Below are 17433 nucleotides of genomic sequence, written 5' to 3' on the forward strand. Positions count from 1 at the left end.
GTGCAGTTTTGTCTTCATTAGATCTCATTTCGTTACGCTGATTATCAGTCATGAAACTAGGAATCTGGTGTGGCGACATTTGCGGCAACGAAGACCTGCTTTACACAAGGCGAGGGGTGACATAATGAGAAATAAACAACATGTGCATTTACAATGCCCTAAACGTCACTCACAAGCTGAATGCTCATAACGATAATTAAAGCGCTAATCAAAGCTCATTATTACCTCGGATAACCTTAACCCAAGCTGCCTTTGAGACGCTAGACGGTTAATATAGTCAAATGGCGTATGCATTTTTGTGATGTCTCTAAAGCTTCTGATCGTGTGTGGCATAAAGCTTTATTGTTGAAATTAGAAAAGTACGGAATTCATTGTTCATTGTTTAATTGGCTAGCTGATTACATAAGTAATCGTTCACAAAGCGTCTTTGTAAATGGAGCCCTATCCAAGCCGAGGTATTTACAAGCTGGTGTCCCTCAAGGGTCAGTCCTCGGTCCTTTCTTATTTCTTGTTTATGTCAGTGACATTGCTGATGACTTAGACTGCTTGACACGATTATTTGCTGATGATTCGTCGCTAGGCTTATCTTCTCATGATCATCTATTCATTGAAAGAGAACTGAATTCAAAGTTGGATAGGCTGCGGGCTTGGGCAAAGCGTTGGCTTATAACATAAAATCCTGATAAAACTGAGGCAATTATTTTCACCTTGCATAAGAATGTTGAAGCACTCAATCTCTACTTCAACGGGGTCCGGGTCAAAACCATTGAAAATCATGAACATTTGGGATTAACATTTTCTAAATGGTCTGACCACATTGATAATATTGTAAAAACAACGTCAAAAATGATAACCTCTCTACGTAAACTCAAATTTTTATTACCGCGCTGTGTATTGAATAGAATTTATGTAATGTTCATAAGACCCCATTTCGAATATGAGTGTGAGGTATGGGGTGGGTGTGCTCAATACCAGGCAAATAGATTAGAACAACTGCAATTAGAAGCAGCAAGAATTGTAACAGGTTTACCCAAATATACTCATCATGAACATCTGTATTATGAAACTGGTTGGGAATCTTTAGCAGAGCGTAGGAGAAAGACAAAACTTTGTCTTTTTTACAAAATACAGCATAATATGGCACAATCGTACCTTAATGATCTTGTTCCTGGGAAGGTAGCGTCTAAAAGTAGCTATAATCTTCTTAACTCTGACACAATTAGAATGTGGAATGAATTTCCAGTTGAAGTTAGAAAAAGCGTGTCACTGAATTCTTTTAAATCAAATATTGTTGTAACATAAAACACAGCCCCCAAATACTTTAAAGTTTTGGATAGAGAATCACTAATATCACCCTCACAAAACTACGTTATGTGTGTAGTCAACAGAATTACGATCTATTCCCTGCTGGTGTAATAAATAATCCAAAATGTTCTTGTGGATATGTTTGTGAAAAATCTTATCATTACCTTTTTTGACTGTCAACTATATACTCAACAGAGATCTACCATGATGGCTAATTTACGCAGTGTTACCAATGTTACTATAAACTCTGAGTTACTGCTACGTGGCAATGCAAATCTGACTGATCATGCCAATCAAAAAATATTTAAAATTGTTCAAACATATATTTGTCAATCAAAACGATTTTCTTAATTATTGCAATTGCCCCAATCTTTCTTATCTTTCTGTTCTTGTCTGTCCGTCTTGTATAATGAATGTAAATAATATTATGTAAATATTACGGAGAAGGTGTTCTAAGTTGTATAACTTGTACCCAATCCTTTTCTCACGAAAAAAATATGTTTAAAACAAACAAGCGTATGCCACCAGGTACCCATTTACTGCCGGGCAAACATAGGTAATGTTTGAACTAAGGTGAGATCACATGTATCACGTGTGCTTCGTTTTTGGACAGGACCGTAGTCCAAGAAACGAGCTGCCAGACACAATCACCCAACTACATTCCGTACCAAACCTTGTGAAAAATTCAACCCACCTGTGACCGACCAGAGCTCTTGGCATAGGGTCGCCACACATCACCACACAGCATTTCATTGGTATATATTTTGATAATGATAAGATACACAATATATTATGGATAAATGTTTTATACACATTAGAGCTTTGTAGTTGACATAGCACATTCAGTAAGTCAATTCATGTATTTGTCTGTCACCGTTATATTCCTTGAGAGGTGTATGACACAATTCCATGTAGCATTGTAACTTGTTTACACTGACATCCATGCAACGGCAAAGTTTAAACTTTAATAAAATAGCGAGTGACCAAAAGAGGTTGGAGGGATCATGTGACATCTATACCTGATCTTCAGGAACTCCTACTTCTCGTAATAGGCGACTAAAGGAGTGGGAGGTCCACTTAGTTGATAATTGTCATTTGTATCACGGTTGGGGTAGATCGATGTTGGTGATGTCAGTCACTGGATTGTTTGGTTTTATGATTGCTGTTTAAAGACCGCCGTCATCTAGCTGGGATATGTTTATATTTCCTGAAAGAAAGCATTTGCTTTCGATATATAAGTGGTCAAAGAATATGTGTAAAATAGCCTGCGAGGTTTGATGTTTAAGGAGTATCTGTAACTGATGAGTGATGTCATTTTATACAGCGTGATGACACCTAGTCAGAACACGGCTGTTCATGTCCACGTCAACAGTGAGACATCATCTACGTACTGTATCATCACCAATAGCCATGACGTCGGATTCAGCGGTAGTTGGAATAGGAGTAATGACCTCAAGGCGTATCAATGCAATGTATAGTTACGTATTAATAGGCCATTTGGACGAGAGGTAGGACACATGCTCGCCTAATCAAAGTTCAAAGTTCTTCTGAGACTTCCCTTGGACTTACAGAACATTTGGTTCTTATTAACTATACTCTAACCCTTTAATCGTAAACTTCACTGTTCGTGAATACCGTCTTCGACCAACGGAAACTGGAACATCTAAAGAATGTATTCAGTCAGTGTTTTAACTGGAACGTAGCAGTCTGCAGCAATGTATCAAGCTATCCTTTTGTTACATTGTTATAATCACCTTTTTAATGAACGTCCAAATGATCAAACGTAATCATTATCATGATCACACTCACACTTTGAGACAAAGGATCATGAAGGACGCCGACTCCCGTTCCATATTTCAGGAAAATTGCCCTGTAACTGTGACTGACCTATAAAGGAATTGCATGACACAATTCGTTCAATTGCAGACGGTGTGATATTTTGAATCCGGTTTTGAAACGAACCATTCCAGACCCACAGATGTTCCTGTAGGATGAGTCGAACAAAGAACGCTCGTCTAACCTCTTTAATCGAATTTACTCGGTCAGTCAATCACCCGTGAAAGTTCGGGTTACAATTAATCTTCAGCAACCCATGCTTGTGGTAAAATGCTGCTCCAAGTCTGCTAATGTTATCGGCAAAGGATGAAAATTTTGATTGTTTCACTGGTGTTAGACAAGATTGTTCACTTAATCCGTTGCATTAAAGTGCAGACCAGGCCATTCATTAATTATGAATGACCAGCACAAACCAGTTAATTAGCATGCTATTTTTTCTGCATTTTGGGAAGTCTCCTTTATGGGGGTAAATCATATTGCTGAACACCAATCAGTCAATCAGGGCTTGTCGAGTACGTGAATGCGCTGTGTGATGGTTACACGTTTCAGTAGTAACATCGTGAGTAGGTCACCATGGGATTACGGTCAGATAGCAGGCAGTCAGCAAGTGCTTCATGCTGGATACCGATATAGAATGAACGTCAATGTCAACTTGCTGTTTTGTGAGACTAAAGCTACAACTTTGCAGCTGGGCGGAAAACTGTGATGCAGTTTCTAGATGCAGTTGGACACTTAGTGAAAATACATTAATTGTTCTGTGACTGAATTATGTATCACAGATGATAATGTATGTGATTGACTTATGTGACTTATCATGGGGGTGCTATAGGATTTTAAGTAGTCGAATATATGACTTTTTAAAAATATGTTTCACCAGTGAAAGAGGTGTACCTCATTAGGGGATATTTCTACTTTTCTAAAGGTATGACAGCATTTACGTGATGGGCAGTCAACCATAAATTTGTTTTGATAAGGGTGTAGGCGAATTGAGGTGTAGGCGATATGAGGTCACACCAGATAGTCGTGGACACCGACAGCTGCCGCTGTACAACATCCTTGTCATGTACACTGGTATCGCCAAACAGTTCAAAGTCGTTACAGTTATATACAGAGCTTTCCCGGTGGGATGATCTCACTCGCCAGGTTAAAGAGCATTCTGTGTTCAGAATGCACTACAGAGGGTAATTGGGAATACCCATTGCTCACTCAGTTCGTCGTTTTGAAAATCCGATGAATATTGTGATTTACTAATCTGTGAATCCACAAAAAACCCAGTTGTATGTGACTTATAAGTAACATTAATGACAGAGAAAACCGTGTTAGAAACGGTCCAAAGCAACAACTGATTGTTGTAAGAGACAACCAGACATATCTGATTACCAGGCCTGTGACTTAGGTGTTAGTTCGTGATGATACTGTGATGGTTCACAAGGAATCCTTCGCTTGATTGGTCCAAACTCGAATATTTGCAAGTAATATAGTAGGTAATATAGTTCTTGTTATATTGTACCAAACTCAGTACTGAAACACAACAAGTAACTATCCTGGAGCTTGTAATTGCAAGATATGAGATATGACCAGGCACATGTAAGTACCGTTATACAAAGCTCTAGGTATATTGCAAGATCCATACGAACGTATGGTTAGCAGGGTTACCAATAACGACGTTTGTGGAACGGAATCCCGAACCAAAATAATTGTCACATCATTCCAAGATCGCGCTTTAAACGGAAATAGGGTTATGGTTAAAATGTGCCAAGCAGATAAGGAACATTTTGGCAAAGGGAACACCATGTTGTTTACCTTGTTGACTGTGTTAACGCTGATATCATGGCCCGGGACCCGGGGGTTCCTCCCTAACCAGTTCACCTTACTGTCCTCGGGCTCCGACTACACCCACCAGGATATCACGGAGATTGGAATCCTGTACGCCGTCGCAGAGTTCTTCGAAACCCACCCCTTGCCTGACAAGTCCGTATCGCCAGGGGAACTCACTGGGATTAAGGACATTACAGCTAGGAAGCTATTCGACAAATATTACGGAGGTATAACCAACAAACCATTGGATCTGCAACTATTTGTGAGCATCCCATGTCAGTGTCCGAACCTGTGAGGAACCAGGCTATAATTGAGGAACGCATACTTCTCGTAATAGGCGACTAAAGGAGAGGGGAGGTCAGGTTGATTTAGCTGATGGTCAGATGAAGTCATATGAAGCGGTCCAGGGAAGTCGTTGTGCATCGGGGTTGAACGATGATGTTGGTTTTGATACGAAAGTCCAGCTGCTAAGGAGACATTGCATTGCTGGCGATTCTTTTGCTTTCAATCAGTCGTAAGATGATTCTAATATGTGTTAGAGAGGATTCGTTCATTCGGCATCACCATATTATTTCTTATCAATGTTTGACTTTGAAATAAGTCCGACTAAATACAGTGTAGACACATTATAAATACCACAACTCCAGTACAACATTAAAGCGGGTAATATGCATATTTATCTCTTGAGATATTTTGTTTTAAAGGCTGATTGATTGACTGATTGATTGGCTTTATTTTGGCCACAGGTCCTCTATACAGATAAAATCAATCAATCAATCATTTAAAGGCTGATGGAAGACTACCAATTACAGATTATCATATTGTTGCACAAGGTATAGCAATGCTTATTAACAATATGTTATGTTATGTACAGCTGTTCGTAAAACCTTTTACAAAATGACATAGGGAGTTTTGTACAAGGTACATGTAGAGATCTCCGCCATTTATGCCATGTTCAAAAGCAAATCATGTCTCGTAGATTGTTGGTTGTTGTGTCATTGTATGTGATTTGATGACAGGAACTGTGTCTGAGAAGCGGTTCCAGGAGGCCATCGATGACATCGTGAAGGCCAACAACAGAGTGGACCAGGACCACTACACCGAGGCTGCCTGGCACGTCAACGGGGAGGCCATCAAAGAAGGTGCCATTGGCATATTAACAAAACATTGCAGATTAGATAACTACCACGCAAAGATCTGACCACATTCCATTTCAGGCCACGTCACAAAAAAGTTTAACGGTAACTTGACGGCGTATTCACATATGATAGGTCGGAGAAACTTAAAGGGTTGTTTCAGATTTGTATGTAAAAGTAAAGTAATATTTCAATATTGTAATGTTTATTGAAATGCACTCGCTCTCCGCATCATGATCTTAATATGATGGCGACTTCAGGTAACGACAAGATCACGTTGCTACGGGAAACAACCATCAATGTTCTAAATAAAACCAATGCCAACCTCGATGCTGCTAGAGAGTTGATTGGCCAGTTTCTACACATTGTCCAGATGTTCTACAGCAACACCAACTGGCCGGAACTCAGTGGAAAGGCGCCCTACGAGTCTCTAGGTAAGTAAGTAAGTAAGTAAGTAAGTAAGTAAGTAAGTAAGTAAGTAAGTAAGTAAGTAAGTAAGTAAGTAAGTAAGTAAGTAAGTAAGTAAGTAAGTAAGTAAGTAAGTAAGTAAGTAAGTAAGTAAGTAAGTAAGTAAGTAAGTTTATCAAAGCATTGTTTGCAGAATGAGCAATCCACACCACAAATGCATTCTGCATAGCAAGATTTTGTTTTGTGAGGTTTCGCACAGTCAACCTCGACTGACAGCATGTAGATGTATAAAGCCTGTGTATGCAGAATCACCCAAGATTGCGTGAGGTATAGTTTTGCCAGTAGATTTTGTACAATGCTCTGACGTCATCAGTTACATGAGATCGCAATGCTTTGACATCATCGATTACACGACTCACACTGCTATGACGTCATAAACTTGATGACGATGATTTTTCTGCACTGCAAGTCTAATGGCAGTATTGTATTTGTATACCGTACCGTATATCAACACTCGTTGATAAAAGTGAAAACATCTTCGGCAGGTTTCGCATATTAGTAACTTTATCAACTCGTGTTGATATAATTGATATCAGTGTACATTTGAGTGAGATTCTGCATATCTTCACGCGTCCTCCACGAGAGGAGTCCGGTGTGGGATACCCAGCAACGTATGCGGATCATAAGAGGTGAACAAGTGGATTGGGTTTCAGTTTCGGTGATGTGGTTGATGTATTGTGCCCTGATGCCCTGGATGTTGACAATACCCACTATCCACAATATCACTATGTAGAGGAAACCTTCATACAACTGGAATATTGCTTGGCACAGCTTTACGTCCCCAGACAGGAACAACAATCGTTACAACCTTATCACTGCATCCTCAGTAATCCACGTGTCTTGGCGCCGTGTTGACAGCCTTCATGAACACTGTTGTTTATGACTCATATCTAACAACTTGTTGTATTTAACAACCGTTGTAATACGGTTGTAATATGCTGACTACATCAACGCTACATACCGACTGACAACAGAATCACATGTCTGACTACAGGGATGCGGGGAAAACCACTCATGGCCCAGTCTCCATCAGCCATGGACACATGTCGCAGCTGTGGGTGAGTGCACCTGTACTCACATTGTCGGGTTTTATGATTATTCAGCTGTTATCAGTTACAACTGTTGGTGGCAGCTAGATCATTAAAGTATCATCTTTGATCGTCCTCAGCATGTTGTCAATGAATGTATAACCTTTGGTTCAGACACCATACATGAATATATTATATATGAATATATATTTGCTTAATACAGCAATGGAATGAGCCTACAGTGATACAAATGAAATCAAACTGAAGAACAATGGTGCTATTTAATGTTTATGGTGGAGCATGTGTATACCGTTTGCCGACCAATTCTAAACCTTCAATGCTGAAATGTGCAGACAGTGTGCGATATACTGTGGACCGCTCTCCCCTTTCAGCTCCTCTACTGGGATCCCGTGTACAGCCAACATCATAGTCCAGGGTCCGCTATTGACCAGCGGGTACCGCAGTGGGCAGGACCGGCACAAGCCGGCAAGTGAGTAAACTCAATCAGAATGGCACGACGGCTGTCGTCCCCAGACAAGAACAACAACCGCATCTGGGGTCACTTTGGGGAGGGGATGGGGCTGATTGACAATGGTGTAACTGAAAGATTTCCAAGGTAAAAGAAGGAAAGTTCCAAACAACCATGTTCCTGTACAGAATCTTTTGCTCGACTGCACGCCAAATTTTGTAAAATGTACAAAGAACGTCGACATTCACTAGACAACTGATCTGCTTGTTCTATCTGAAACAGACTATTCACAGAGTACCTCAACATGCAATAACAATGTCTACCCAAAACAGGAGTAGCCCAAAATTTAAAGCGTTCGCTCGTCACGACGATGACCCGGGTTCGATTAAATAGGTACAATGTTTGAAGTATTTTTCATTTGTCCACCGCCGTGACATTGACGAAATGCTAGTATTACTAAAATTGGCGTAAAATACAACTTATTCACTAACTGGAACACTTTGTTTACAGAGGACCCAGCAACATTCAAGACGGGAAAGTGTAGTCACGGAGGCCCGTATGACCAGTCTGGCAAAACCATTGCTGCAATCGGTGGCATCAACAAGGACACTAGCGACCCCAACATGTCCCCCCACGCCCCGCTTCACGACACCGCCGCTCAGGGGGCAATCATGCACACTCGGTTCCTCTTTGGACACCCTGGTAAATACGCCACAAATACCTATTCACAGACACATTCACTGTAACTATGTCTGTGACTGTTTGCTGTTTGACGTCGCTCTCTGCAATATTCTAGCTGTATGGCGGCGGTGTGTAGGTATTCGGGTCTGGACCAGACAATTAAGGGATCTACAGCATAACCATCGATCAACGCACTTGATGCAATGACATGTAACACCCAATCACTCATGTCATGATGATGGTTATGGAGATACGGGTATAATGTACTGATACACCCCATCCCACCTAACCTCACCAACACATCATACACACCTAACATTTTAGAACACATTTCTTAAATATTTCTTTGTACAAAATTGATGATCCCCCCTCTCGTTCTCTCTTTTTCTGTCTTTCTTTCTCTCTCTCTCTCACCCCCTACCCATGAATTTTGAACGGTCCCTATGTTTGGTTTCTAGCGTACGGACTACATAACCTGATTGGGGATGAGAAGTTTCAGGAATTGTTGCAACTAACGGCTGGGAACTCCATGGTCTTCGTCATCGACACCACCGGCTCAATGGGCGATGACCTTGCCGCCGTCAAGAAAAAGACACAGGAAATTATCCAGGAAACACTTGGCACAATAAACCAACCCTATAATTACATCGTCGTTACCTTTAACGATCCAGGTACGTGTGGGACTACATGGCCGGTGTGGGGGAGTAGATAGTGGTGATCACGATTCCATTTTCCATATGGGAACAATGTGTGACATCCGACTTTGGTGACATTCGTATATTCACACACAACTGATCAGAAACAAACATCAAAGCACACAGTCAGAATAATGACATGAGTGAGTGAGTTTAGTGTTACACCGCACTCAGCAATACCCCGGCTGTAAATAATCGGAAAAATGAATGGATAACGGGATAAGCACAAAAACATTCTGAATACAGACAGTAGCTGTGACTTCTATTACACGTAAAGGAAAGTGTTGGTCCAGAATGAACTGTCGCCATTATGTTGCAGGTAACAAGACGGATATATTTAAATCCAAGAATGGAACGGCTGTGATGGATTATCTCTCTAGTCTCTCAGTCCATGGGGGAGGCGACTGTCCAGAGTTCTCCCTCACAGGTCTACAGGCAGGTACGTCATACACATCGATCTCAGTTCTCCCTTACAGGTCTACAGGTTTGTAGGTCATACACATTGATCTCAGTTCTCCCTCATAGGTCTACAGGCAGGTATGTTATACACATCGATCAAAGTTTGCCATCACAGGTGTACAGGTAGGTACGGCATACGCACCTATCTCAGTTCTCCCTCATAGGTCTACAGGTAGGTACGTCATGCACACCGATCTCAGTTATCCCTCATAGGTCTACAGATAGGTATGTCATGCACACCGATCTCAGTTCTCCCTCACAGGTCTACAGGTAGGTACGTTATGCACACCGATGTCTGTTCCCCCTTACAGGTCTACAGGTTTGTAGGTCAAACACACCGAACTCAGTTCTCCCTCATAGGTCTAGAGGTAGGTATGTTATACACAACGATCAAAGTTTTGCCCTCACAGGTGTACAGGTAGGTACGGCATACGCACCTATCTCATTTCTCCCCTACACAGATCAGATGTTTACCCCACAAAGGTGTATCCAGATACATGTCCAGTACGTTCAGACAGTCCTGACAGAGACTCATAATAAATCTGTTGAAATTACTTTTACTGATGCTTAATGAAACTTTTTTGTCAACGTATTACATTTGTAGGTACATTCACAAAACTACCACGCAAAGCAGTAATTGTAGCATGTAACACGTAGTTCATCCATCGACAGCCGCTACTGTTGCCAACCCAAACTCCAAGGTGTACGTCTTCACCGACGCCTCACCCAAAGACGCGGCCAAGATCAACTACGTAACGAGCATGGTAACAGAAAAGAAAATCTCAGTGAGCTTCATTCTCACCGGGGACTGCTCAAGGCGGAAGAGAAACAGCGGCAAGTGTCTGCATGCCATCTATTTTTCTCAATTTAATGTTAGTAAACTAATAAGCCACTATTACGGAACTTTGTTATGAAACAATGTAGGAAAATAATGGTACTGATTACAACATTACGTATGCCAAAAATACTACTTCTGCATTTCCACAGATCTTGGCACTGTCCAGTTGAAATCCAAGACACGTGGGTTTGACGTACAGCACATAACCTCGTCACATGAGGCAAGTCCAGCTATGGTAAGCTAATGATACAGGTATAACGTATCACTGCCTGCGGTGAATTTACAGTGTACTGAACCAGAGCTTCGCGATATCACATGGACTTCAGACCCTCGTTTGGTATGATGTGATTAATATTTTCCTGAGTGTACCACGCATTTATATGTTATGGGGGCGGTGGGGTGGCCTAGTGGTTAAAGAGTTTGCTCGTAACGCCGAAGGCCTAGGTTTGATTCCCCACATGGAAACAGTGTGTGAAACCCATTTCTGGTGTCTCCCACCCTGATATTGTTGGAATACTGCTGACAGGGTCGTAATACTCAACTGACTGACTGACTGACTGACTGACTGACTGACTGACTGACTGACTGACTGACTGACTGACTGACTGACTGACTGACTGACTGACTGACTGACTGACTGACTGACTGACTGACTGACTGACTGACTGACTGACTGACTGACTGACTGACTGACTGACTGACTGACTGACTGACTGACTGACTCACTCACTCACTCACTCACTCACTCACTCACTCACTCACTCACTCACTCACTCACTCACTCACTCACTCACTCACTCACTCACTCACTCACTCACTCACCCAACCAACCAACCAACCAACCAACCAACCAACCAATCAATCAATCAATCAATCAATCAATGTTATGGTGTATACATTTTCAGATTCCTCAGAGACAGCTGCCCCTCTTGAGCGAATCCTCCATCCGAGGCCTCTCAATGAACATGTTCCACGTGGACAATACGGTCAAGACGCTACACATAGAAAGCAACAACATTGCGCGCGTGAGAGTTTTTAGTCCACATGGTAAGTACATTGTACAACCAGTGTATTACATACATGCTTGAATCCTCGTTAGAATGTGTTAAACTAATGACGCTATCGTAGTGGGCAATAAATGATTTACACAAAATGGCATACGGGCAATGACAACGAGGCAGGAATGTATCAAAACAGAACTATTAGAAAGAAAGCTGTCAACCGGAATATACAGGATCGCTTGCAGCAAACTTCTAGCTAGTTTGACCATTTTAAAAGCACTTTCAGTGTTCTGTCAAACAGTTAATATAAAAACGTATGTTGTTTTGTTTTCAGTAGTTGTGTTCAAATATTCTCGATGTATCGTGTTTGCAGGTGAAATGGTTCCTGACATCCAAGACGAAGAGGGCGAATTCATAGTTGAGGTAGACACAGCGTCCCCGTTCTCCTCCCATACATTGTCTTTTCCCTGTAACCATCGTAGATATGTGATACATACTGGACAAAATAAGTTAGGGACGTTGGTATTTTTATGATTGATATTTCATCAGTGTGTCAATGAATAAACAGATTATTATTCATAACTTCAGAATTCATATATATCCCTAATTATTGTTGCCTAGTATATTACTTTGCCTTTGCTTCTTTTCTTTAATGGTATAAATCTAGGCCCCCGAGCCTGGCAACTGGGTTGTCAAGAACGACGGCGATGACTTCGTTGAGGTCAGCATCTACGGCAAAACGGTTTTAGAGATTAAAGACAACACTGTCAAAACAAATGACAACGGGCACAGTATGTTCATCGAGGGGAGACCGGTAGTAGGTAGGACTGAAATCATACTTACGTTTTCTGTGAACCACGTTTTTGCCAAGGTCCGACAAACGACAGGGACAGAGAATCAACTCTGGTTGCAAACTTCGACAGCTGGAGTGTTTCATTCTGTTTGCAAGTGTGACTAAATGTGTGTCCTTTTAAAAGTAAGATTTATGCATGTCAACTTCTCTATTGTGAGTCACAACAACGATCAAATAACGAAACAGACATACGTAAATCTTGCTTCTCCTACGCATTCCACTGCTAAATGCCCTTCAAAGATTTGTGTGTCGTTTGGTTTGGGTATTGTATTAACTTGTTCTGACTATGCATCTTCAGGTGAAACTGTGGTCCACGCGGTGTCAGTGACGGGGATTGACGCTGTGTCCTCCGTAGACTCTCTGATCCTCTATAACACTCACGGTGTGGAGATCGACCGCTGCAGTCTCACGCACAGAAAGAAGAGAGGTCATAACTATGTCGCCAGTATCACTGTTCCCGATAAGGTACACCTTACAGATTATACTAAATTGTATGTCAAGTTCTTAAATAGAAGATATAAACATGAACGCTTACTTCTATGGGATATATGTTTTCGAATCTTCCGTTTGTTTTGCTGTTCAGCATATATAGACGAGGCTAGTCTGTCACTAGCACGCTCGATCTATTAATCTGAGCAGGTTCAGAACGTGAGTATGGTGACCTTTGAATGTACTTGAGTAAGCTATGGAATGAGCAGAGTGACGATTACTTGACGTAAAGATACAACAGAACGAATGTCACACGCGCATCTCATTGTTGTAGCTGAATACTTAACATCCATCCCGTCTCAGTACAACTGGTTGTTGTATAAACGCTGTTTTCTATTGAGTCTAATATTGCAGACTATATTGCAAAATGAGGAAATAGCAGAAATGTTTTAAGACATTGTATGTCAGCATTCAGGCAAGCAATAGACCTTATGCTTTTTCAGCCTTATCGAATGGCCATTGAAGGAAGGGATAAAGAGGGGCACCTGTTTCAACGACAGAAGCCTGATCTAATCAAGCCTAGCACCCTGTCCCTCAGCGTTGAACGTGTTGTTGGTCAGTGTGACTTAGTCTGCATGGAGAGGGGAAGGGGAGGGGTGGGGATGTTGGGGGGGTTGAATGTCAAAGGGGAAGGATCGATCCTCCTATTTAAATTGACTTAAGACCACATTGAAGATATTTTTGTTGATTTAACCTGTGGCCGAGCCCCGGCCCTCCCCCTCCCATACAAGATTCCTGGTTCCGCCCCTGGTCTATCCTTCCGTTAGAGGCAGTGTGTTAAGAACACCATGTCAATGTTAATTATTAAAAGATAGGTGTAAATAGTTCTCGTTGCAGCCTCATTTTATATATCCGTAATAACGTTACTTTGTGCCGCACATTATACCACAGGCAAACTGTAGCGCAAATGGGGTTGCGCAGCGTAGAGAATATGACCAGTCTTCATATATGCGAGCGAAGCGAGCAAAGGTAGGCAACGCATTTCCCTCGCTTCGGTCCCAAAAATATTTTTCATGTCAAAATAAAATATTGCCACCATCAAAGGCACACTCCCGTTTCATCACTGGGTTGTGCTCTTAGATTTGCAACCACATATTAAATAATTACTCACGTGAAGTATGTTTTATTCAACATTTTAAGCGCCACTCGTGGTATTCAGATCGTTCTTCGCCTCCACTACCTTCGCTCGCTTCGCTCGGATATATGCAGATTGGTCTATTTCTGTACGCTGCGCAATCCCATTTGTGCTACAGTTTGCCTGTGATTATACACACCAACTTTTGAGAAACAAAAAATATATTTTCATGGCGATGTTTTTGATATATTATCCTATAGGCATTCTGCCCCGTCTCGGCTATGATTTTTAACCTAGTATTATTTTGCCCAACAGTGTATGTAGTATTTTATAGCATCCCAAAGCGTTCATTATCGTATATCTGTTGCTTTTGGTGTATTCCAGGAGATCTTCAAGTCGGAAGTGAAACAAACATAAATGTGAAGGTCACCAACAGGGGGCGTAACTCTGAAAGAGTGAAACTGGATGTAGCAGACAGTCTGAGGCTGGCAGGTACTTCAGGCAACACGTTGAGTCTTCAGCCCGGGGAGAGCACGAGACGTACAGTTGTAATTAACGGAGGACGGACCCCCGAGGTGTCAACGTAAGTATTATATACATATACCATCACATCCTTTACGCTGATGTGAGAAAATAGTTTTGTAAACATTTGTGGTGTCGTAATGAACTAAACTATACAAAATCCCTTTTGTCGCGAGCAACGATACTTCTCAAGATCATTACCAAATTTGTTCTGACCTACAGCATTCATGGCATTATTTTCTTTGTTTTTGTTGAACGCTGAATTCAACACGATTCCAGCGACGACTTCTTTTAAATAGCCGAGTCTAGACCAGACAATTGTTAGCATGCCATTGTATCCCAGTTTCTATCAAAACTACACTGAGTCTGGCCACTCAATCTTTTGAGTAGTCTCACCTGGCCAGTGAGAACCTAGTCCGACCCGGAATCTCGAACACTATCGTAGGAAAGATGGCCCCACTACATATAATTGGCAAGGTGGCCGAGCTGTCTAAGGGCTCCCGCTCATAAGCGAAAGGTATCTGGATCGATCCCAGATTGTGACAAGGTGTACAAACCTCAGAGCAGCATTACTTGCAGGCTCTTTCAGTCATGTCACAACGGCAAGTGTGCAGTACAGAACCGTGCGCACTTGAAAGAAACCCATCATCCGATGTCTGGTAGGTGAGCAGATGGTGGACACACGTGCAGACACGTGAGGGTATAGTAGCATGCACAATCACTGGACAACGTACTGTGGGTACCTTGAGAAGATGGGGTTGTGTGATAACTCGCTTTGCCCCTCAGACTGCATGAGTTGAATATTGCCCAGATAGTTGGGTTCGTTAAAAAAATAATGCCAGAAAAACAAGACATCTGTTAATTAAGAGGAAGCTCCAGAGCCTTTACCTTGTACTAGATGAGTAGATATGTGCGCTATTTAAATATACAATACTAATGATAATAAATGCAGTTTCCATCGACTGTGTAATGAATTTCAGAGACTCTCCAACGCCGTATCAGTGGATGCCCTTCCTTGGCACAAACTACATATAATAAGACATGATGGCATTGTTCGCTGCCTCTACTATTGTTTTTGCCATGCCTGTGGCTCTTGCTCGAAGTCCATCCATGGTACGACACTAAACATGTCCAAGGCGTCATGGAAATGATGCTTTCACACTTCTCTGGAATAGGCCCATATACAGCCTTAGAAGAATTCCAGCCTACAGACCTGATCTTGTTCTTTTGATAGAGCCAGAGAAGTTAGTTATATGATTGAATTTTCGGACTCTTTTGACAGCAACGTGATAGGCAAGATTCACGAAAAGCCATGTAGATATGCGGACCTCGCCTTTGAAATGTCTCGCTTGCATTACATGTACACTGTCGCCAGACTCCCAATAGTTGTCGGTGCCCTTGGTTTGGTATCTCCTGATCTCTTGGCGCAGATCAGGAGAGTGCCCGGGCTGCCCACCGCCCTTCTGATACTCTGGGTAATGCAGAAGACGACACTGTTGGGGAGTCTACATGTTCTTCCGAAAGTTCTTGGTGGGTTCGACTGGTTCCACAGCGTGTCCCGGGAGAGCTCTCATTCGCTGTCTTAGCCGCATCTCGAGAGGGCAAGGGCCCTGAGTTAATGATGTGCCTTACCATGCAGGCTAACTGTGCCAGGATCACAGAACATACTATTTATCTTAATCTGTAAAACCATTTCCATCATGTAAAGCAAAATGAAAATGGATGGACCAGATTCTAACACTTATCATTCATCTTTGTCGCTAGTTGAAACTGTCACATTGATAACGTCTGATCGCTGTCTGAGCCTGAACTATACTGCTAACGATCTCTTCACGTTTGCGCAATGTCTTTTCAGAACTGTGACGATAATGGCGACTGCTATAGAGGACCCCGAGGACTTCCAGTATGTCAGGAGAACGTTTACCGTGCACTCGCCCACGCTGTAGGTTATCAGTATCTGGCTGTAGTCTGTGTAGGGTGTGTATGTATACAAACAAGATTCAATAAAAGGATTCGTTTTCAGCTACTGTACATTTGTTACAAACTTGGCGGTGACAATACGACCAGACATGTATAAATAGATTACTCGAGTAATTGCGGGTATTTATCAAAATGTCCTTTCCAAAGAGACAAAGTCTTTTGTTAAGGGACCGGAATTATTCTACAAGCTATTCGGGGTCTCCCCGTTTTGCCATCACCATATTGTTAAGGATGGCGAACCTGCCATATATGTTGATTGGAAGAGCAATAGGAGGTGTCAAGGGGCGTCTCAAGTATTATGAAAAGTATCATTAAACTTTGCACACTATTTTCATTACAGTGTCTTAAGTGTTATTAATCAAATTGCACAAGATTTTCAGACGTTTTAATGCATTTAGACTTGTAGCTATACTGTGCTTCCAGTGAATACTGGCACCTCGAGTTCTCTTAAGTCTTAATACTCTTAATACTTAAAACCTTGAAATACTTTACTACGGCCACCACGACTATTAGGAATGAACTCGAGTTTGGTTTTACTCCGCTTTAAGCAATATTCCAGCGAGATCACGGCATGGTCTTCACACAATGTATCCATTGGGTGAATCGGATCCGAGCGTGACGAGCGAGCGCCTTAAGCACTATATTTTGAAACAGGTACATCGTCCTTTGATACATGCCAAACGTAAGTCAGATAATACTGAACAGAGGATGATGATGATGATGACGATGATGCTAGTAATTCAAATGACACTCCCCCTTAACAATGAAATTACCCCCCTT

At 41.8% G+C, this 17433-nt stretch overlaps 1 protein-coding gene across 1 annotated transcript; it reads left to right on the forward strand.

The window, feature by feature from the left end:
* Positions 1-4878: 4878 nt before the first annotated feature.
* LOC137297682 (von Willebrand factor A domain-containing protein 7-like) lies at positions 4879-16695 on the forward strand. Its single transcript, XM_067829598.1, has 17 exons — positions 4879-5186; positions 5979-6101; positions 6356-6529; positions 7558-7621; positions 7984-8081; positions 8571-8762; positions 9200-9412; positions 9756-9875; positions 10568-10729; positions 10883-10968; positions 11639-11780; positions 12108-12157; positions 12402-12555; positions 12886-13052; positions 13520-13631; positions 14536-14734; positions 16529-16695. The coding sequence occupies exons 1-17, from the start codon at positions 4883-4885 to the stop codon at positions 16617-16619; spliced, it is 2451 nt and encodes an 816-aa protein (XP_067685699.1). The 5' UTR covers positions 4879-4882; the 3' UTR covers positions 16620-16695.
* The last annotated feature ends 738 nt before the right edge of the window (positions 16696-17433 follow it).

This window comes from Haliotis asinina, chromosome 10 (assembly GCF_037392515.1).
Source record: "Haliotis asinina isolate JCU_RB_2024 chromosome 10, JCU_Hal_asi_v2, whole genome shotgun sequence".
Classification (NCBI taxonomy): domain Eukaryota; kingdom Metazoa; phylum Mollusca; class Gastropoda; order Lepetellida; family Haliotidae; genus Haliotis; species Haliotis asinina.

Bases quoted from the DNA above. Each gene is read 5' to 3' on its own strand.
- LOC137297682 (XM_067829598.1), top strand. From the start codon at position 4,883: ATGGTTAAAATGTGCCAAGCAGATAAGGAACATTTTGGCAAAGGGAAC. The intron at 9,413-9,755 runs GTACGTGTGGGA...ATTATGTTGCAG, and splicing joins CGTTACCTTTAACGATCCAG to GTAACAAGACGGATATATTT. The intron at 13,053-13,519 runs GTACACCTTACA...ATGCTTTTTCAG, and splicing joins GTATCACTGTTCCCGATAAG to CCTTATCGAATGGCCATTGA.